The 23147-nt window shown below is 40.5% G+C and overlaps 1 protein-coding gene across 1 annotated transcript in view; it reads left to right on the top strand.

Annotated features, from left to right (window-relative positions):
• The first annotated feature begins 631 nt into the window (after positions 1-631).
• GRIK2 (glutamate ionotropic receptor kainate type subunit 2) overlaps positions 632-23147 on the top strand; it is a 730896-nt gene continuing 708380 nt past the window's right edge. Inside the window, exon 1 of the mRNA XM_040239120.1 lies at positions 632-1155. Within this exon, the coding sequence (XP_040095054.1) occupies positions 1041-1155 (115 nt within the window). The 5' untranslated portion in view covers positions 632-1040. The remainder of the gene's footprint in view (positions 1156-23147) is intronic.

Below are 23147 nucleotides of genomic sequence, written 5' to 3'. Positions count from 1 at the left end.
TTCAGATATCATTGTATTTTAATATATTCACAATTATTTTAAGATAAGGTAAAAAATGGGTGGGGAAATACAATTCCTTCATTTTATTTCAACATTTCCTCCCTAAAAGTCCACTTGCAGAATGTATTTTTATTGCTGGGTAGTAATCAAAGAATGTCTCCCTCAAGTTTTTAAAGACTATCTTTACCTCTCCAGTAGTATTTCAATTTATATTAATGCCTAGGCAAAATTCTAAAAGTATAAAAAGACCCTCGTTCAGCCTAAAAACAAGTTACATTTGCAGTAAATTTCTCTGTTTTAGACCACTTCTTTATTTACAACTCCTAGGCAAAGTGACTTTGACTTATGTTGTCATTTATTAAAATTCATCTGTTGATGTACGAAGTCCACTTGCATGCCTCAGTCACTATCTTAGTAAAGACTTTTACTGGAAATAAAAACACCCCCCCCCATGTAAATAAATCCAACTTCCTCCTTGCAACTCAAGGTGGGCGACCAGACTGGTTGCATAATAGATATTGGGAAGCTCACTGGCAGGAAGCCTTAAGAGGCAAGCAGCTATCTCAATTTTTCTCACTTAATCTTGGCTTCACGTCAGAAGCTGTGCAGCAGTGCAGTGGAATAGGGCCTGGCGAAACCTTTGCGAGCAAAGCGCCTTTTGTGCTGGGACCGTGGATCGCTCCCGGCGCCTCGGCGGTTTCCAAGGCTGGATTTCCTATTGATTTTCCTCCTCCCTCTGCTTCCCCAGGCTCGCGCGGCCGGACATTGTGGGTGTGCGCGCTGGCTTTCTCCCGGATGCTCCCCGACTAACATGGATGTCCCACCATCCCTTGCAGTGGAAGGCTGCTCCTTGGCGCAGTGAGTGAAGAACATGCAGCGATTGCTAATCGGTTTGGGAAGCGGAGACTCCTTCCTCTCTCTGTGACCATGCCGTGATCGTGTCTGCGGTCACCACTCGACGCATCCTCATTCCTACCCAAACCGGGAGCCTAACGCTAGATCGGGGAAGTGGGTGCTGCGCGTGTGGACACAGAAACACCATGAAGATTATTTCCCCGGTTCTAAGTAATCCAGTCTTCAGGCGCACCATTAAACTCCTGCTCTGCTTACTGTGGATTGGATATTCTCAAGGAACCACACATGTATTAAGATTTGGTAAGATTCCCCATCCCTCTCCATTGCCTGCTGTCCGGCTCAGAGGCAGCCGGATGTAAACAGGCGTGTTGGCTCTGCTAGGCGGGTGGGCTCTGTGCATTTCGACCTGTTCCCGGCTCCGATGCTTTCCGGGGTTTGAAAGGACCCACTTGTGCTTTTCGTTTCATTTATTTTCCCTCTTTTTATTAAAAAAAAAAAAAATAGCCGCGGGAGGATGCAGCGAGTGTCAGTGTGTGGTAGTGGTCGCTGCGTTACCTCCCCATGGTAGCCAGTGTCAGAGTCGGTAATGACGCTGGGGGTACGGCCACCACCGCTGCTCCCGCTTGTCTCCCGGGGAGCCTCCGGGCTTGGGTCGCAGCTCCTTCCCCAAGAACGTGAGCGGCTGGGGCTACACGCCTCTCAGATTGCCCGGCTGATGAGTTAATATCTGGTAACTCTTTGGCAAGTTGGCGCCTGTCCGCTTCCGCGTGGGACCTGGACAGGTCCGCAAGTGAAGGGCGCTAATCTTTTTGATTTGTCATTAGAGAGAGCCTTTTCGGTTAATCTCTCCATTTTCTCAATGCCTGGTGCCTTTATGGATACGCGGAGCTTTAAAAAAAATACTGTTGTAAGATTGAAGGTACTTAACACAGGGAGGCTGCTGTTTGAGTGAAATAGCGTCAGAAGGAAGGGTTTCTGTCTGTTTTTAACTTGTGAGTCTTCTCACATCTTGCTCCCTGTGCCTCCCGGACTAATACATGATAAATGGTGATGATAGAGGCCGAGGGAGTCTGTGTATGGGAGCCTAAGTCTGCACCTTTATTTCACTTGTAGCATGACTTAAAAAAAAAAAAGCTGAAATGGCAATTATATATTAGGAGAATCCATTGTTTATCTTAAGAAATCAGGTTTCTTTAGGGCTCAAAGGAAAATCTAAACATGAGACTCCAGTGGAAAGGTTGGCCAGAAGATTTACTTGGAGGAAATGAAGCATGGGCAACACTCAGCCTCTCTCCACTGGCCAATGGAGTTTCAGTAGGAGAACTAGTCAGGAAAAGTTTCCTTAAGTAGATAAGAGCCAGAGAAGAGAAAGCCAACAGGGTAAAGGCTCCCACTGTGGGCGCCTCCTTTGACAGTTCAAGTGGATTTAGATCAGAGTGCAGGAAACCATATAATCCTGAGTATGTGTCTTTGAGATAAAAACAGATACATTAAGTCACTCAAATTTAAATCAAAGAGTGAGTGCCTGCATTTCCCATTATGTCAGCAGCATCTTCTCTCTTGTCTGTTTCTTATACGCTTTTCCTATAATGATAAAATTTATCATCTATCTGGGGCTTGGTGGAACCTGGGTAGGAATCCTTTCACATAGGGAGAAAGGGAACCCTTCCTTCCTTCCCCCACCAATACATAGACACACCTGGAGCCCACAGGACTGATAATGAGAAAAGACAATAAGTGGATTCCTACTGTTGTAGTTTTCCTGCTTTCTGCATGCCTTTAGATGGTACTTGAGCACGTTGCTCTTAGCAACAAGAGTCCACAGGAATGCTTGTTTCTTTGGATGAAATTAAACGGGTCGGTCTCTGTATCACTGGAATGGAGAAAGAAATGGCAACCTACTCCAGTGTTCTTGCTTGGAGAATCCCAGGGATGGGGAGCCTGGTGGGCTGCCATCTATGGGGTCACATAGAGTCAGACATGACTGAAGTGACTTAGCAGCAGTAGCAGTATCATTAGAAACGTGTGTGTGTTCAGTTGCTCTGCTTCAAGCATTGTAAGTGCCAGTTTGGTAGTTTTGCCCAGTATTTTGTGTAGTACAACCTACTTATTTGGAATACTGAGGTGTCTTCTGAACTGTGTTTGTGAATGAGTGTCTTAGTGAGTTTGAGGACTAAGAGGGGGGAGAAGAAGAAAGCTGGAAGCCGGAAAACGGCCACCAATACTCTATAAAGATTTAATTATTGCTGCTCTGGTCTTGCAGCATAATATTTGCTGAATCATTAGATTGTTACATTCGCTGATCATTTCATATCTTCATATTAAAAATCTTGGCGACTGTAGCAGACTGTGTAGCAGTTTTCCAAAAGAGCTGACACACACACAAAAATACATTTTCCTAGACCATTGCTTAAGAATGTCCGTAAGAAATAGGGGGAGTAGGAAAACACCTTCACACCTGTGCCTTGCTACCTTAAACCAACTGTCCAGTTTCTAGATAACCTGTTATTTTCTCCATTAACTTCAAACATCTTCCGCGCAGAGATCCATTTTCTTTGGTTTGTGACTCGAGTTGAGTGGTGAAGGACTGTGTACACTATAACCATTGGAACATTTCCCTGATGGAGATATTTTGATGCAATGGAGGGAGTTTTATTTTCTTCTGGGAAAAACATGCGCTGAATGAAGTGGAGGTTGGTTGCGCGCCTATGAGCCACTCTTGAGAAATGTTATTTTCAACTTCAGCTGAAAAGGTGAACCAGAGCCTCACCGCTGGCCCGGAGCCTTGGAAGGGAAGGGGGTTGACTCGCTAGTGGAGCAGCTGCCTCTGGGGCGCGGGTGAGGAGGTGGCCTCTAGCCCCTTCCCCCTCCGACCCTGGTGTGGCCTCTGCCAGCCGCTCGGCGCCTCTGCAGCGGCACTATGGCAACCGCGGGCCCAGTTCGGCTAGCGCCCGGTCCTCAGCCCCCTTTCCCGTAGGTGGTGGAAAACCACCGTCGTGGGCTCTAAGCAGTCCTTTCCCGGTTTTTCCCGTTCCCACTATGACGGTGACTTGACCCTGCGTCCTCCTACCAACGGGTGTGGGTAGGGGAGCAGCTTAGAGTGCTGACTGCTACTTGCCGAGTCCCTCGCTGCCCCCGCCCATCTTCTAGATGGATGATCAGTCTCTCTCGCTCTCTGTCTCTCTCACAAACACACTCGCGCGCGCGCCGACAAATGCACTCTCGGGAAGCACGTCCACCACTCTGGCACAATGACTCCTCTTTGGTTCCCAGGAAAACTTCCTGCAGTCGCGCGCGCCAGCGCCTGTATCCCGGCGCCCCCTCCCCGTCGCCTGACCTGGGGCTGCACACCCGGGCCTGCTACTCCGAAGATGCTTTGCAAACACCTCCGGGAGACCGTCTCCCGAGCGCCCACTCCAGGGAGCTTTCCCGAAGCTTTCGGGCAGCCCGGGGCGTTGGGGGAGCGACCTGAGGATCAGCCTAGGGTCAGCTCCTCGCCCGTGGGCGGGCCGGCGCCGCGCCTCGGGTGGGTCGTGGCGGATTCCCCTCCTAAGATCTTGGTTTGGCCCAGCCTGCCTTCTCCAGGGCGACCACCTAGCGGGCGCGTGCACATGGTGGAGCTTGCACAGTTACAGGGTTAGTTTCCCCGCTCCAGGTTAGGTCGAAAGTCCGGGGGTCGGCGTTTCCATGCGCCGAACTGCCACGCCCCCGCGGGCCCTCTCTGGTGCGCTCGGGCCCCGCAGTCGGCGGCGGTGGCGGGCGATGTAAATGAGGCACCTTTGTCTCCCCGCAGCTGCGGCCCGGCCCAGCCGGCGGTTGGAGGGGCGCAGGCGGCATCCTTCCGTCCCCGGGGGCGTGGACCTCACTGCCTCGTTCTCCCAAAGTGACAGTGACTCGGAGGTACTTGAACGTTTCTTTTGTTACTTTCGCCAGCCTCTCTTCCGGGTCCGCTCGGCCTCTGCTCCCCGGAAAGCAAGGGGAGGAGTAGAAGCCGGCTGGGGAGCGGGCTCCGCGCAGGGTTAGCAGTCCCGCCCCGAGTTTGGGGGGAAGGGAGCTTTGGTATCTTCTTTAAGGAATCAATCCCCAAACCATCACTTGTTTAGGATCTTTGAGGTCGAGTTGATCACATTTCTTATCTGAAATGGCATTTCGAATGCCAAGAACGAAGACGTGAACCCAAACTTTCTCCCAAACTCGTGGGCAGCTTCTCCAAGACTGTTCTCTAGGAAGAGCTGAGCTGGCTTGTGGTAGGCCACTAATTCCCTTCAGTTGTCGACCTAGCTTTTCTCTTCGGCATGCCAGTAGGGCGGCTTTCTTAAAAGGCTTTCCCAGGCGAGGTCTTCCCAGGACGCGCTCGGATCTCTTGGCACACTGTGCGCTGGCCCTGCGTCCAAGCCTACGCATAGCCTCCTCCTTGTGCCCAGGCCGAAGGTGAAGGCCGCCAGCTCAGGGACAGCCTAGGTTATAAAGCCCACAGGGTGAGAGGGAACGGAATGGGTTCCTGTGGAAATCTCCCTACTTAGTGGCTAGTTCATGTGCTCCCAGATATAATAATTAGCAGCAGATGTACTACATCATAGAGGAGTGTAGCGAATTGGCTGGGCTTGGAAGCTGCCACTCTCTACAAGTTCTTTGAAAGAGATTTTTCTTCCTTTGGGAGGTGAGGTGGGCGGGAGAGAGGAGTGGCCTTACATCTGGAAGCTGGAAAACTGGCTCTCGGGAGGCGGGGATGGGGGAGTAACAGCGGCTACTGAGTGAAACAGATAAAGCCCGAACACCTGCTCAGCTGAGCTCTGGAAAGCAGGGGAGGGGAATCTTTCCAAGAATCGCCAACACTACTGCCGCACTAAAAAAAAAAAAAAAAAAAAAAAAAATCTGCTTTTGACATAAGTTCCCACTTATTCTTAAAGCTTCAAAGAATAGCTCTGATGTGATCCATCAACGGAGGCACACTCATTTCAGAAAATGACTTTGAAAAATGATCTTTCCGTCCTCTAGAAATAGCACCCCTTCTCCACCCAGACACATGGAACTCAACACGTTTTCTGGCGTTGTGAGGTTGTCTTTATGCAGGGGTTTGTATGTCAGTAGACATTTCTCCAGACAGACCACCTTTTGCTTTTTAACTTAAGTCAAGTGATCATTGCAGTGTGTTCATTCCCTGAATTCTCAAATGACACTGTTTCAACATTTACTCAGCACAGGGAAGTTAATGCTCCCACACAAAGGAGGAGCGTAACATAGACCAAACATGGGATGCATCATTGATTATCAGGGCCTTTTCAAGTCTATTCACCTTTAAATAAAGGGTTACCTATGATAGTGATGACATAATCTTTGATTTTCTTTTCATTGTGAAAATTTCTGATAAAGAAGATGCCTTATTCTTTTTGGTAGAAAGTCAAGTGAGAGAAATTTATTTTCTTTCTGTTCTTAGGAATTTACTGTGTTATTGTAGCTCCAGTTCCATTTATTCCTTGGAAATTATCGATGTCTATTTTGACATATCAGAATAGAAAGTAGTTTACTGTCTTTCAACTGTACTATCCTTACATCACTACATCATTAATCTGCATTAAATCATTAATCTACTGCATCCATGATACCTGAGTTTTCTGAGAGATCCTTGGTTTTCCTCTGTAGGATGATCTGAAGTATTGAAATGGAATTGTTGATTGTTTCGCATTTGGGTGGTGAAGCTTTATCTTCTGTGGGTTTTCAATTTGTAATCCAGTTCTCAAGGTACTAGAAATGCTTCAAATGAAACTTAAACCCTAAATCTTAGCATGAAAGGTAAGGTCAAAAGCCCTTGAAAGGGAAGGAAGTAGGTGCTCATCATCCTTATTGACTGGTCTAGATTAAACACTGAAGAGGAAGATTTCAGTCTGATAACGTCATAAGGCTTCCTGTTTTTCCTTGCTGCTTCTGCTGACAATTTTGTAAGGTAATTAAATTGGCTGATTGAAGTCAGGGGTGGTCATGGGGTGATAAAGACCATTTGGATTTAATGGAATTTAAAACAACAGAGCACTGAACACAACTCTTACCGAACAAGAATTTTAATGGCCCATCCTGGGTGCTGACTAAATAGAACTCCCTTAACAAGTTTAATCGAAAGGGCAAGGCAGATTAGCTCTATATAGTCTTTATAGTTGAAGATTGTGGAGTTAAAATTATACCTTTAAAAGACTCATTAATGCATTTTCAAGATTTAATGTAGGTTAAATAAGCTTTCTTCAGACCTTCACCATGTACTGTGAACCTAGGTTTAGGACCAGGTTTTAATAAGGAAATACCTTTAAGAGCTCACTTCATAAATGGAACTAAATGTGTTTTTTATTTCAAAAGTAAAAGACATTTAAAATTCTTTGAGATGATCCAGGGTGTTGAGGGTAAGTGACGGTGAATCCTTTCTTTTCACTAACTGAAAAGAACAAATTTGACTTTTCTTTAAACTTTTTTTTTCTTTAAACAGAACTTATCTGTACTAGAGAAACTGCAAAAATAATTAAAAAAAATTTTTTTTCTGCAATTTCAGTGGCGTCCTGGATACTTAACCTTGGTTTTATGCTGTCTTTTTAATCCTTCCCTTGTTTTTCTTAATGAAACTTCTCTGTTCAGGTTACCATACTTTAGTACATTCAGGTTCCTTCTGCCCCTGAAAAGGACAGTTCTTTGGTTTACATTGAGAACACGTTTAGTGACAGTCCCATAGTGAAAGTCAAGCCTCAGTCTCTTATGAGATTGTCCCTTCCAACTGCTTCTTGCCTTGTGAAATTGTCTTTCCAAAGTTGCCCATTCCTTTGATTATTCCAGAAAAACCTGAAACCCAAGTTTTTGCTTAAAAATCTCCCCAATTTAGATTGTACATATTTTTAAAAAATTGTTTAAGAAATTCCAAGTTAACCAAACCAGAAGCACTCAGCTAGATGGGTGAAAGTGGGAAGTGGCCTCAAAGTCACCAGTTTTCACCCTCTTGCCCACCCTACATTCCCACTCATTCATCTCTGGATTACTGGCTTATTTGTCTCCTGCCTCACATGTTTAGAGCCAAACATTTCATATTGCTGTATTTTCAAAGTGACGATTAGCTTATCAGATAACACTAATATGGTAAAACTGGGTGGGAGGTTAAAATTTTCCTGCAGGATTTTTTGTTTTTCATTTTGTTTTTCTATTTGGGCTTTGAGGCTCTTCTCCATTTACCACAACATTCAAATATAGCATTTCCCTATTGATTGATTTGAGCCCTTCATTTTCTTAATTAAAACTAAACATTCTTTTAATAGAGACAGGTTACTGGACAGCAGAGCTATGTGTAAAGATCTAAAAGGATCTGGGGAGGTTGTGGCTTTCAGATATTTTCCCCACTGATACATGTAATTCTATCTATCAGTCTTTCTTTTTGGTTAAGCATTTGCCCTCTCCCATGGCCTTGTTTTAAGATAAGTATATTCTGGACGGGAGAGCACATGGTCCCTAGACTGTAAAGTTAGGATGAGTTTATTAGATCAGTCGATTCTGTCTGTGGCAGAGATGCTCCGATACAAAAAAGAATTCCAGGTGCCTAAGGACTTCCCTGGTGGCTCAGACGGTAAAGCGTCTGTCTACAATGCGGGAGACCTGGGTTTGATCCCTGGGTTGGGAAGATCTCCTGGAGAAGGAAATGGCAATCCACTCCAGTACTATTGCCTGGAAAATCTCATGGACAGAGGAGCCTGGTATGCTATAGTCTATGGGGTCACAAACAGTCGGACACCACTGTGCGACTTCACTCACTCACTCACTCACTCAAGGGAGTGCTGAGTGATTAGCCCTGATGTGAAGGGGAGGCTGAAAAAAGAGGGAAGTCAAATACTGTCTGATACACAGTCATTTTTAGATTAATGCCAGACATTTTGGTGCATTGTAAATTGATCCTTTTGTTTGTATTAGTCCAAATCTTTGAGCATATGTGATGGTTTTAAATAAGATGTCAATGATATTCTTATATTGGCATATCTCCTCCCAGTGAAAAGGATCTTTAAATGCTTTTCACACCCTTTTAAATCAACAAGGCACATTACCATCATTGAGCTAAAGCGAGTGTTTGGAAGGTGTTGCCTCTAATTCCCATTTTTGTCTACAGCTCTGCCTCACTCTTGAGTCCTCTACCTATTACGATGGAAATATTGCTCAGCTAAAGTGACCAAATAAGCAAAGCAGATATTAAAGAAAAGTTCTGCTTCAGTGTCACCATAGGCATTTGGTTTATTTTGTCTTTTATATCCCGCTTATCTTTTTAGCAACAAATGCTTCTGTATTGTTTATTATACCTTTTAGTACATTCAGGCCCCTCTTTGTCCAGAAGAAATGAAATGAAAACTCTCTCAAGATGAAGGAAAACTAGAATCGTGTAATATCTGAGCCAAAGGGGTCTTTAGAGATCAGGTCTGGTATCCAAGGTTTAGATGTGATTTGCCAAGGGCAATGAAATTGCTTGTTCTGGTCACAGCTAGTTAATGTCAGATTTTAGATGAAAACTTGAATATCCTGACTGCCGGATGAGTAATGCTTTTCAGTGAATTATGCTATTTTTCTAGGGTAGCCTCTGACTCTCTTTGCTTTGTATCAGTTTTAGGAAGAGTTACTGGTTCTTGTCACTTCCCCAAGACTTTTGCCTGCTTTCTTTCTTCTACCTTTTCTTTCAAAGAACAGTGTCCCATGAGTTATCCATTTTCTCTATCTCTTTCTGTAGCTCCTTCCATCCCCTTCTCACATACCTGCCAAAGTCGAAGTCATCTTTTTCCTTGTCCAGAACTTTCACCACACCATTTATTTAGCAAATAATAATTAAGTACATATGATGTACCAGGCAAATATCAATAGAATTCTAAGATCCAGATTCTGAACTCAAAGATTTTGTAATCCCATTAAAGAGAAAACACACATATATATTAAAGTGCCATTTGAGGGATACAGAAAATATATGCAATAGTTGTTTAAAGGAGATTTCTATAGGTTTGTGTTTTTAAAGGTGGGATGAGATGCTGGCTGAGACCTGTTAAAGGAAAAAAAAAGTGTGATAGGGAAGAAGAGAGGGAAATGTATCATTGGCAGAAGACTCAGAACAAGAAAAGAATTTAGGCAGAAGTTGAGAAGGTGAGGTTTGGGACAAGGAATAGACTGGCCTTGTCACAGGATATATAAGGCCTTGCTTTTTCAGAGCTTTAATATGTAGGTTACAGGGGTTGTACTCATATTTTTACCCCTAGAAAGCAATTGAAAGTGGAAGGATGGGCTTGACTTGGTCTGCAACACACAGTCAAGTGGTTTCTCAGTCTGCTGCTTACATTTTATGAAGAATAAGTGGATCTCTTTTCTCTGTGTTATTGAAATGAAAGCAAAGAACCCACCATTGTCCTTGATCATTGAAGTTTTGAAGAAATTCTTTGCCTGGGATCATGGGTACTTCTTAAGTGAAATTCCGAAATGAAATAAAGGGATATCTTTTTAACACATAGCCATATCAAATGATTAAGCAGAGAAAAGTTTCCTTAATCTAAGGGAGATGCATTGGAAGCCACTTTAAAAGTACCATTAGCATCTTTGAGGAATATAGTATATTGTCTCCAAGGCATTCATAGTGTTGCTAATTCTAAGAGATTTCCATTACTGAAATTATGTATGTGTGTGTAATCATTGTATCATTTATACAATATAAAATTATCAGAATTTAAAATTAAATTAAAATTGAAAGCAATTTTAGTAGAATGAGTTCATTGTAGTGATATTTTCTAATTCTGCATGAACTCAGGACCCCAGACCTGTTTGAATTATGAATTTTACTTTTTACTTTGTCATCTAGTGAAAAATAATTAAATCTCACTAGGCCTTGATTTATATTTCTGTAGAATGGGTACTTAGTTTCCATCTAACTTCCAAGGATAATATTGGAATTAACAGAAAGATGCATAGAACCCTGGGCTTATTGGTAGGAAAGGACTTTGGGGACTGAGGGTGTAGTCATTCACTTACTGTGTATGGGTAGAGCAAAGTCATATTTGTTATTACTCATGTGCATTTCATTCAACTTCTTAAACTGTGCATAAAATGTTTGTGATAGTCTGTCTTTTCTAAGACTTCCTTACATTGCACCTGAAGTGATCATAAACATGTTTAAAAGGTTTATTGACTTTTAGAACCAACTTTCTACTCTGTTGGTAGTTAGATAGAAGGAAAGTCCACAGTTTCTTTTTTCATTTTTGTATATCAGGCATTTAATTGGCATTATCCAATGTCTGCAATAAAAGTAGGAAATAAGTTACCGCTAAAAGCAAAATTGGCTCAGTTGGTAAAGAATCCACCTGCAATGTGGGAGACCTGGGTTCGATCCCTGGGTTGGGAAGATCCCCTGGAGAAGGGAAAGGCTACCCACTCTAGCATTCTGGTCTACAAAATTCCATGGACTGCATAGTCCAGGGGTCACAAAGAGTCAGACATGACTGAGTGACTTTCACTTTCTTTCACTTAAAAGCCAAAATATTGTAATAAGCAAAGAAATTATGTTAAATCCAGTGGTTTAAGATTGTTCACTTTTCCACAACTGCGTATTTTTTCTCATGTATGTTTCGAAACATTTTCTGAAAAGCTGTGCCTGCTTTTATGTACACTTACTTTTTTTTCCTTCTATCCATCTGCCTATAAAGAACTTTTAGCTATTATTCAAGTTTTGTAGATACACAAGTAACTGTACTTGACCCATTTGGAGCAGTGATTCTCAACTGACAGGAGTGGAATAAAGGAGGGGCAATCTCAAAATTTTGTGATAATCTAAAGGAAGAATGGACTGAATGCAGGTTGAAAAATATTCTGTCTTAAGTGTTGTTTGTATGTTTTCTGGAAGCACATCTTCTTCATGGTAGTGGAAATGATGCTGGAGTATGTGAAGTTGCAGTTGAATTCCTGCTTCTGGTGGGTGAAGGACAGAGCACTATTCTATTCTGTAACCTTTCCCCGAGGGTTCTGGGTTGATCTGTTAGGGAGCCTGCCTGGAGACTAGGGGTGATGTTTCAATCACTCATCCTCAGCTTGTTCTCTAAGACGCATTTCTCTTCCTCTTGCCGTTCCATACATCAGCTGTCCTTTTAAAAATCTGGATCATTTTGTCTCCTCCAAAGGGTCTATCTTAGATGGGGATTCTGCACAATAAATTCAAGCATTGGCAAGAAAATTTGATCAGATAAATGATTCCCAAATCTTGTTTCACATTTAATAATTTAATAATAATAATAATTTTAAACATTTAATAATTTAAACTCTTGATTCCCAAACCTGGAGATACTATGATTTTAAATGTTTCATTTTTCACAACTGCATAGTTTCACAACTGGATAGCTTCACAACTGGATAGTTGTACTTTAACTTTTAAAAAAATATTTTTAAAGCAAACTCTTAAGGAATACACTTTAAAAACACATACATACACACAAAATAAAACTCCCAGACAGGTTGACAATCAATCACTGAGCTAGATAATCCTAAAGAGATTTTAACCTTAAAGTTTATAATTCCTCTGTTTATAGTGGGCGGGTACATCAACTTTCTGGATTGGTAATCAATAATCATGACTAGGCTGTGAAAAACAGTGAGTGAACTTTGTAGATAAGGGTTGTGGCTTGGATATTTTATCATTCCTTGCAGAACACACACAGTGTTGGGCTCTCAGCACACCACGATGGGCTGACTGATCCTTTAAAACTTAAGCATTTAGAATATTCCCATTCACATAACCAACCCCACAGCCCAAAGGGATCTTAAGCAGGTGTTGTTTTACAAATAATGTCTAAGGTGACGAATAGTTGTGGGACCTTTCCCCCTCAACCTCCTGCTAAAGTCATCCCTAACAGATCCTTTTAAAATTTTGTTTTCACAAAATCTATCAGAAAAACATTGTAGCAGGCATCTGGTCTAGTTAAGAAGACCCTAACTCAGTTGCCCTGAATGAGTACATGGAAGTGGCCCAGAATCCGGGCAGAAGATAGAGCCTAGCCTAGATGGTGTTCACTAGAAATCTCTTGGACTAAACTACATCCAGCCTTACCCACTTCCCATTGCTGTGACTGTACTGTCCATGTCATTGTTAGGTCATGGTGCCAAGAGCTGAAATCTGGACACTGCTTTTGGAATGAAACCAGAATGCTTGTATATTTGTTTCAGGTGGACGTTGTCAATTATATATGTTTCTTTAGTATTAAAACTGATAATATTTGTATCTGTCCAAATTATTGGTGACTAGGAGCTTTTCATATTTATTGCCAATTAGGTAAAACACAAGTTTATTAAGTATATTCCAATAATTTAAATTGCAGTATGGGAGACTTTATACACAATTATGTATAGGAGATACCTTATTGATGATACCATTAATAGTAGCACAATTATAAATTGGTTAGAGGTTTTAAAGTATTGAAATCATCATAATTAAATGCTAAAGATAATTTTAAGATATGTATTGGGGGAGCTCATTGAGTTAACTTTACTATTCCTCAGAAATTTTTATTTGGACTTAGCTGTGTTTGCCACTATGTGTTTAAATATTGTCAATTATTTTAATTAATGGAAACACGTAATTTCAAAAACTTGTATTTGGTGGTGTGTAGTTCTCTGGAAGACACACAATGAAAAACCCCTTTATATGGTATGAATTTCACAGGTTTCTTTTTGTTGTTGTTATCTAGTTTTTTTAAATTTAAGTATAGTTGGTTTACAATGCTGTGTTAGTTTCAGGTATACAGCAAAGTGATTCAGTTTTACATTTGTGTATGTATATTATTTTTCAGATTATTTTCCTTTATGAGTTATTGTATTGTTCCCTGTGTTATACAGTAGGTCCTTGTTTATTTTATATACAGTAGTGTGCATTTGTTAAACCAAAACTTCTGATTTATCCATTGCTTCCCTTTGGTAACCATAAGTTTATTTTCTATGTCTGTGAGTCTATTTCTGTTTTGTAAATAAATGTCATATGATATCACCTATATGTGGAATCTGAAAAAAATGATATAAATGAAATTATTTACAAAACAGAGATAGAAGAGGTTTTCATGTGTATATTTATACAATTATAAGTCTAGAATTATTCTGTGTTTAATCTTTCCATTTGTGGAGTATAAATTTATATATATATACACATAGGATATGAAAAAATGCATATGGTAGATAATAATACATTTATATTTATTCAAGGATACTCATTTATTGGCTTTAGATAGGGGTTTACTAAACTTGACTTTACTAAACTTGACAGCCACAAGTAAGTGGTAAGGGAAGTGAACTGCTCAAAGTTCTTTGAATTTTGTACATCTAAACTCCATTAGCATTTTGAATATAAACAAGGGTAGAATCTTAGCTAAGGTTTCAAAGTACCATATTTTCTAAGTGAAGTGTGGATAGAATTTTAATGCTGAAATTTGTTTATTGTTCTGTGTATGTTATAAGGGCACTGAACTTGAATACAAAAAATTCTCTACATATTAGTAAGAAAAAGCTGCATTTAGTATAAGTAATCTCTCTCTTTTGGTGCTATTGTTCAAGAAAGAGAGAAAGCTAAACTTGTTTATCAGAAAATAAAGTAATGCTTTATACTGTAATTGTAAAGTGAAAGTGAAGTCACTCAGGTGTGTCCAACTCTTTGCGACCCTGTGGACTGTAGCCCACCAGGCTTCTCCGTCCATGGGATTGTCCAGGCAAGAATACTGGAGTGGGTTGCCATTTCCTTCTCCAGAGGATCTTCCCAACCAAAGGATCGAACCTGGGTCTCCCGCACTGGAGGGAGATGCTTTACCATCTGAGCCACCAGGGAAGCAGGAAGAAACCAAAAGCTTCCTATCAACTCTTTCAATTTTGCTTCCATTTTTGATTCAGATATTTAATTCAACAAATATTTATTCAGCATTGGTATCTAATCCAGTTCTTTGATTACTGACATAATACAATAATGAAAAGCGAGATAAAACTGAAGCTTCAAAATATGAAAATTTCCCCCAAATATAGTTATTACAAATACATTATGTTGAGGTTCCTAATGGCACTGTTTTTTTTTTTCTTATAGGCAGCAAGATCTATATTTTTAAAATTCTGTAAGATAGGCCATGTTTCAATATTTTATCTCCTTACCTTGTTAATTTTGAAGAATCCACTGTATTGACTTTAGGAAATTCGGGACTTCCCAGGTGGCACAGTGGTAAAGAGCTCACCTGCCAATGAAGAAGATGCAAGAGATGCGAGTTTCATCCCTGGTTCGGGAACATCCTCTGGGTAGGAAATGGGAATCCACTCCAGTATTCTTTGTCTGAGAGTTCCATAGATAGACGAACCTGGTGGGCTACAGTCCATGGGGTTGCAAGGACTCAGACATGACTGAGCACACACACACACAAAGAAATTCACATTTAGTTTGATATAACTTATCAAAATGTATATGCTTGGAGATGATTTTTTTTACTAATATTTAGAGTTTGTACTTTAATATATGTCATGTAATCTATTGCCTATTTGTAATAAATACCTTGGTATTTAATTCTGTACTTGTACAAGCAACCAGTAATCCTATTTGTTATTTTTTTATTCATCCATTCTTTGAATCATTCATTTAGCAACCATTTCACTGCTTACCTTATGCCACTGGCTTTAGGACACTAAGAAGTTCAAAGTCTCTGCATCAGGACTTCTTTGGCGGTTCAGTGGTTAAGACTCTGTGCTTCCACTGCAGAGGGCCTAGGTTCAATCCCTTATCAGGAAGCTAAGATCCTGCATGCCATGGACACGTCCAAAAAAAAAAAAAAAAAGTCTATGTAGCTCTCATATTCTACAGGTATAGGTAGCCACCGAAAGGAAAATTGCAAAGCAAAGTGACAAATGCACACAGTAACATGTAAACACATAATCTAACATGAAAAGAGGAATCTGACTACATCTGCAGGGAAAGATTTCTAAAACCTGTTGTTTGCATCTTTCATTAAGACTTGTGACCTACTAAGGCATTTAGTTGGACATTCCATTCTTGATATTAGATTAGCTATTAGAGGGACTGTGCTCTATGTGTTCCTTCTCTCCACTGCTCCATCAGAAGTCTTCAGCTGGTCTGGGCCTCTTGTCTCAAATCACAGTGATGCCTTTAATGTTTTTCATATATATATGTATATATACACATGTATATATTCACACATTTATGCATGACACTTGCACATACACGTTTGTGTGTGTCTGGGTGTGTGTATAGAGAGAGAGAGGGAGAGAGAGAACTAGTGTAAGTTAAGTGTTTCAGTACTATATTACTTAGAATGTAGATTCAGTAACATAAACTTCACCCTACCTTCTAGAAAGACAAAACTGAATGAGAGATATTCTCTTGGCTCTCACATACAAGTCAGGGATGGCATGGTAGATCTGCCATGCCATCTGCAGCCTGCTGGGGTCTGTGTTACTTCCAGCTGTCTCTTCTGGCATCTATATCTGGCATCTGATGTGGCCTTTTTCATGGTCTAGCCATCTTGTGCACCTTCCCAAAAGCAGTATGGACACATCCTGGATGTTGCGCACTCCATTTTATCTCATACCTTATTGACAGGATCTTAGTCACATGGCTACATCTGTGTGCACAGGAGGCTGGGGATTGAAGCCATATTACAGGAAATGTGGCCAGTTGAAAATTTCAGGGTCTATTCCTGTAGAAGACATGGAGAATGAATATTGAAGGACCACTGATAGTCTTTGCCACAGGCATCCAATTATACATTTTAGAAAGCAGCCCAGCTCTTTAGAATTTTTAACTATGTGTGTATGTGTGTATATGTGTATAATTATGGAGTAATGCTTTGTGGTACATTTGGGAAAATACAGAAAAGTGAAAACAATCTCTCATAATTGTGCCATTCACCTAAAACCACTATTGTAATTTTGTTTCTATTTGCTTGCCTTTTAAAATAAAAATATTTGGATTGAGTATAAAAGTGATGCATAGTTATTGTAGAAAATAGAAATGTATATAAAAATGATTAAAGATCACCCATTATTTCACCATAAATGTTATTCTGAGATTTATCTCCTTGACTCTTTACTGTACATGTTTTGTTAATTTATTTTCACAACACTTTACTGTGAACATTTTTCTATCTTCAAGTATTTTTTGTAACCAATTTTTAAGTGTCTGACTTTCCACTGTATAGATGTCTGTCATTTATCAACCAGCTCTATTACAGGGTCATGAACTTGGGCTTGAACTAAGCATATCTTAGTTTGAACCTGGCTCTACTGTTTTTGAGTTGTGTGATTAGAACATGCTGCTGAATCTTCCTAAGTTTTAGCTCCTTACAAAATGGGCATGATAATATTATTCATCTATAAAGTTATTCTTGGGATTAAAAGAGATAACATACATATAGTGCTTAGTGAAGTACCTGGTGTATAAGAACCTAAGTGTTAATATAATCAATCAATTGGTCAATCATTTAATTGATTTTGCAACACAGACTATTGATTTCTGTAATTGGTTCAGGCTCATTTAGATCAGATGGTTCTGCATCTTACTCTCACAAGGATGATTTGATCCCCCGCCCCTCCCTCTGAGTTCTATGGGTTTTTTTTCAGGCCAGTGGGCTGCCCTTCAGGAACAAGAGGGTCCAGATGATCAACCAGGACCCAGTAGACCTTTAGACAGGTGACAAATAAATAGTGGAGTATTTCTCTACAGTGGCAGGCCTCCCTCCACTGCTCCCACCACCTTCTGAAGATGATAATGGCTCTTTAGCAGTGGTGATGAGGTTGGGTAGGAGAGGAACAGCCGCAGTTTCACAGAAGTCCTCTTTTTGCATTCTGATTTGCTAAGCAAATTCCAGGTGTTTTACTTTCTAATCATATTATCATCCCCGATGCTTAATTATTTTCTGTAGGGAAATAGAGTTGTTTGGGGTTTTCAGGAAATTAAATTGAACTTCAAAAGTCACTTCCACATAACAATTAACATTCTGAAATGGGTAATTCCTTAGGGTTTGTTGCTAGGTTTACCCAGGTTTTTCTTTAAAGGGTATACTTTTAAATAGTCGATTAATTTTTTTCTATGTATTTCAGATCATATTTTTTAAAACTGGACATGTTAAGGCTTCATAAATTTCTAGTAAATGGTATATAAAAATGTGTGGCTGGAGCCTTTGAGATAGATTAATGGTATGATCTATAGAGTGGGACATTAGAAGTAATTATCCTGGGTTCTCTATTTGAGAGGAGCCTGTAGCACTGAAAGGAGATCCCTTTGGCCTGCTCAGAGAGAAAGAAGTGATTTCAATGTTAGTACAGCTAAAATCTGAGAACAGCTTACACTGTGTAAGAAGGTGAATTTTCACATGGTTGGTGGACACTGTCCATTTCCTTTAATAGAACCTATATAACCTTGGCACAAATATTTCAGTTCTATTTTAATAAGGCAGAGATTCTAGAGAATCTAAGCATTGCCTCTCTGTGTCTTCCCAAATATTGCTTCTCTAGTTACCCTGATGTACTCTTTTTAATCTTTCAGGTTGCCCTTAAGTTCAGTATTCTTATCTGTCTCCACACAGATACAGCATCAGTGACTGTTAAATCTTGATCACTCCACCTTCCCCTAAAAGCGTGGAGGTGCAGAGTTCTAATTTAAAAATTGTTATGAATTAGCCTTTGGGAGGAGTTTACAAGTTATAAGAACAACAGCCCATTGCTGTGGTGATGGTGGTTTAGTCCCTAAGTCATGTATGACTATTGAGACCCCCATGGACTTTATAGCCCCGCCAGGCTCCTCTGTCCATAGGATTTTCCAGGCAAGGATACTGGAGGGGTTGGCCTTTTCCTTCTCCAGGGGACCTTCCCAACCCATGGATCAAACCCACTTCTCCTACATTGCAGGTGGATTCTTTACCACTGAGTCACCAGGGAAACCCATCGCTAATAACCTACTATTAACAGGAACCTGATTCCACACTGATCTGCAAAAGGCATGTGTTTTTTCCCGTGGACAATGTGGTTGCAAAGACTGAGATTCCAGGGCCAATTCTACTACTTAGAAAGTTGTGTAACCTAAGGAAATAACTCAACCTTTGAGTCTCATTTTTCTTATTTAAAATATAAAAATAAGAGTAATAACACCTCATGTGATTCTTGTGGGGCTTAAATGAAATAAAGTCCTTGGATTTGGGGAGTATCCAAAAACATCCCTTCCCTTTTTGTCATCCTGATAATGTGAGTGTGGAAGAACAGTTGAACAATAGGTTAGCTCTCTGTCCTACAAGAGCCTGTCTGTCAAATGCAGAGTTCTCTGTGTTTATTGACTACTAGTTTCAGCTTCTGTGCAGCTGAGATACAAATTCAGCCCTAGGCTTTTATCCACAGATCTGAGAGGAGGAAGGGAGGCACCTGTAATTATAGCAGCAGTGATGGGCTGCGTTTGAATTGCATAGTGTGTTAAGGCTTTCCTCAGCTGCTTGGCTTGGGTATTGCTATAGCGATTCTGGGAGTAACAGACAATATTTTAGCGAGTATTTGTCTTTCTATTATCCATTCTAACATAATCCTAGAATCTCCACAGACACACAAGAGTTCTTTTGTTGCTCTCTGGCAGCAGATAAAAGGGCCTATTTTTATAAAGTGGTCTGTGCAGAATTTAACAGCCCTGTTAGGGACTGGTACCAGACTACATATGGAGGGTAGGATAAAGATAGGTTTTCCACTGATGTTTGTAAAATTGTAGATTCAAGTTTCCATGAATCAAAATATTACTCTACAGAAGTTTGAGACTGAAAACATTGCAAATGCTTGTCTGTTGTGTTTTTTTTTTTTTCCCTTTATTGTAGTTTCATGTCACATGGGTTGGCCAGAAAGGGAGCTGTCCCTGTGGTCTTTCCACAGGGGCATGATGGAGTCGGTTGGGGCTTTCTGTGAGGGTGATGGTCAGGGGAATGAGGGAAGGAGGGAGAGGAGACTCCTTTGTTCCTTTTGCTAATCCTCTTTCATCAACCACCGTTTGTTCCTCTTTCTTCAAATTCTCATAATGGAAATGGCCATGTCCTCAATATCAGTTCACTTCAGTCGCTCAGTTGTGTCCAACTCTTTGTGACCCCGTGGACTGCAGCATGCCAGGATTTCCTGTCCATCATCAACTCCAGGAGCTTGCTTAAACTCATGTCCATTGAGTCAGTGATGCCATCCAACCATCTCATCCTCTGTTGTCCCTTTCTCCTCCTACCTTCAATCTTTCCCAGCATCAGGGTCTTTTCCATTGAGTCAGTTCTTCACATCAGGTGGCCAAAGTGTTGGAGTTTCAGCTTCAGCATCAGTCCTTCCAATGAATATTCAGGGTTGATTTCCTTTAGGACTGACTGGTTTGATCTCCTTGCAGTCCATGGGACTCTCAAGAGTCTTCTCCAACACCACAGTTCAAAAGCATCAATTCTTCAGCATTCAGCTTTCTTTATAGTCCAACTTTCTTCCATACATGACCACTGGAAAAACCATAGCTTTGCCTTGACAGACATTTGTTGGCAGAGTAATGTCTCTGTTTTTTAATACGCTGTCTAGATTGGTCATAACTTTTATTCAAGGAGCAAGTGTCTTAATTTCATGGCTACAGTCACCATCTGCAGTAATTTTGGAGCCCCCCAAAATAAAGTCTGTCACTGTTCCCATTGTTTCCCCATCTACTTGCCATGAAGTGATGGGACCACATGCCATGATCTTAGTTTTCTGAATGTTGAGTTTTAAGCTGACTTTTTCACTCTCCTCTTTCACCTTCATCAAGAAGCTATTTAGTTCTTCTTCACTTTCTGCCAAAAGGGTGGTGTCATCTATGTATCTGAGGTTATTGATGTTTCTCCCAGCAGTCTTGATTCCAGCTTGTGCTTCATCCAGCCCAGCATTTCACATGATATACTCTGCATGTAAGTTAAATAAGCAGGGTGATAATATACAGCCTTGATGTACTCCTCTCGCTATTTGGAACCAGTCTGTTGTTCCATGTCCGGTTTTAACTTTTGCTTCTTGACCTGCATACGGATTTCTCAGGAGGCCTGGTATTTGCATCTCTTTAAGAATTTTCCAGTTTGTTGTGATCCACACAGTCAAAGGCTTTTGCATAGTCAATAAAGCAGACGTAGATTTTTTCTGGAATTTTTCAATATCAGTTGAATGAGAAATAGCTACGCTAAACAGCATCTGCAAAGTGACAGTAATGAAACCCAGAAGAGAATGAGCCCCGAAACCCAGGTTATTTTCCATTTTCTCTTATTCATTTGAGAATTCCAGTAACAGGGTCACCCTGACATGCTAAGGAGGTTTCAAATCATTACTGAAAAATCTTGACTGTGCCATTTATAATGTGCTCATGTCTATACGACTTCTTTAGCCTTTAAGAGCAGAGATGAGTCTCAGTTAGCTACCTAAGCTAGAAAGAAGAAAGCCTCTCATACAACTTACATTGTTTTTCCTCTGACTTACTTTTCTCTGACTCGTTCCTTCCCTGTGGACAGCTCTGATGCCTGATCTTTTTTCTTCTTCCTCAGCCTATGCAGCAAACTGGTTTTACTCATTCTCTTTCTTTGTTCTATCACATGATCTATTCTTTACAGTAGTATAGGATCTTTTCCCATCACCCTCCCACCTTTACAGGACTTACTTCCGTTTCCTTTTTACTGATAAACATCCTATTCTATTCTGTGTATTTCTTTCACTCTTTGTTTAGTTAATGTCTTTACTAAATTACCAGAATCTCATACATGCCTGTGTGATAGGGCTGGGGTTGTGGGGAGGGTATTTAGGCTCACTGGTAACATAGGAGGATGGCTTAAGTTCTGAGATAATTAGAAATCATACAGGTACAATAACCACATTTTATAAGTTCTGAATCAATACACAGTGTGACAGGTAGGTTTGGACTTACAGGGACCATGGAATAGTGTGGTTGAACCTGGGACTGTCTCACTGCACTTTGCACAAATAAATATACTTGTTTAACGGTTTGCATGTTGTGTATACTTGCACACACCATATTTATTTAATTCCTATCATAAGCCTAAAAAGTAGGGACTCTTAGTCTCCTTTCACAGATGAGGAAACAGGCTAAGAAAGGTTAAATAGCTTTTCCCAAATGGTCCAAATAATGAGGAGTTTGAAGCTGGTTTAGACTTCTGACAGTAAATCTTCTGATTCTTTCATTTCAGTAGATGTTGGCAGAATTTAGTTGAATTTTGCTGTTCTGTGATCGAGATGTGGATTCTCCAAGCCCACTGTTGGACCTAGAGCAGGCATCACATGCTGTAATGAGAATATTTTCTTCAGCATGAAGAACCATCACTGTTCTGCAGTAACTCTCAAGCAGCCTTTCCCAGTTCTGCTTTACTTCTTATGGAGAGAAAATGCATAGAAGAACATGAGTTTTTCTAATTTCTAGAGTGTGGACCCTTGTTAAGATAATAATGGTGAAATTAAAAATAATGATGATGGTTATTATTTATTGAATATCTGCTACATGTCAGATATAGTAGAGGTACTTTTCATATGTTATCTCATTCAAGCCTCATAGTGGGTCCAAGACCCCCATTTATTTTACTTATTTTTTAAATTTTTATTTGAGTAGATTTAAAATGTGCTATTTTCTACTGTACAGCTAAGTGAATGAGTTATGCATATACATGTATCCACTCTTTTTTATATTCTTTTCCCATACAGGTCATTACAGAGTATTGAGTAGAGTTCCTTGTGTTATACAGTAGGTCCTTTTTACTTACCTATTTTATATACAGTAGTGTGAATATAATCCCAATCTTCCAATTTATCCTTCCCTCTTTTTCTCCCTGGTAACCATAAGATTGTTTTCTGTATGTATGACTCTGTTTCTGTTTTGTAGGTAAGTTCACTTGTACCACATTGTTAGATTCCACATATAAGTGATACAATACAATATTTGTCCTTCTCTGTCTGACTTACTGTACTCAGTATGACAGTCTGTGTGTCCGTGAACGTTGTGGCAAATGGCCTTGTTTTGTTCTTTTTATGGCTGAGTCCATTGTATATATGTACCACGCCTTGTTCATCCATTCCTCCGTGGATGGACCTTTAGGTTGCTTGCATGGCCTGGCTGTTGTAAATAGTGCTGGAGTGAACACTGGGGTGCATGATCGTTTTCAATTATGGTTTTCTCCAGATATATGCCCAGGAGTGGGATTGCTAGATAATATGGTAGCTCCATCTTGAGGTTTTTAAGGAACCTCTATACTCTTCTCCATAGTGGC

The sequence above is a fragment of the Oryx dammah genome, unplaced genomic scaffold, assembly GCF_014754425.2.
Source record: "Oryx dammah isolate SB20612 unplaced genomic scaffold, SCBI_Odam_1.1 HiC_scaffold_4, whole genome shotgun sequence".
Lineage (NCBI taxonomy): Eukaryota > Metazoa > Chordata > Mammalia > Artiodactyla > Bovidae > Oryx > Oryx dammah.
Note: the sequence above shows the minus strand (reverse complement) of the source record. Positions and strands in the feature narration are given on the sequence as shown.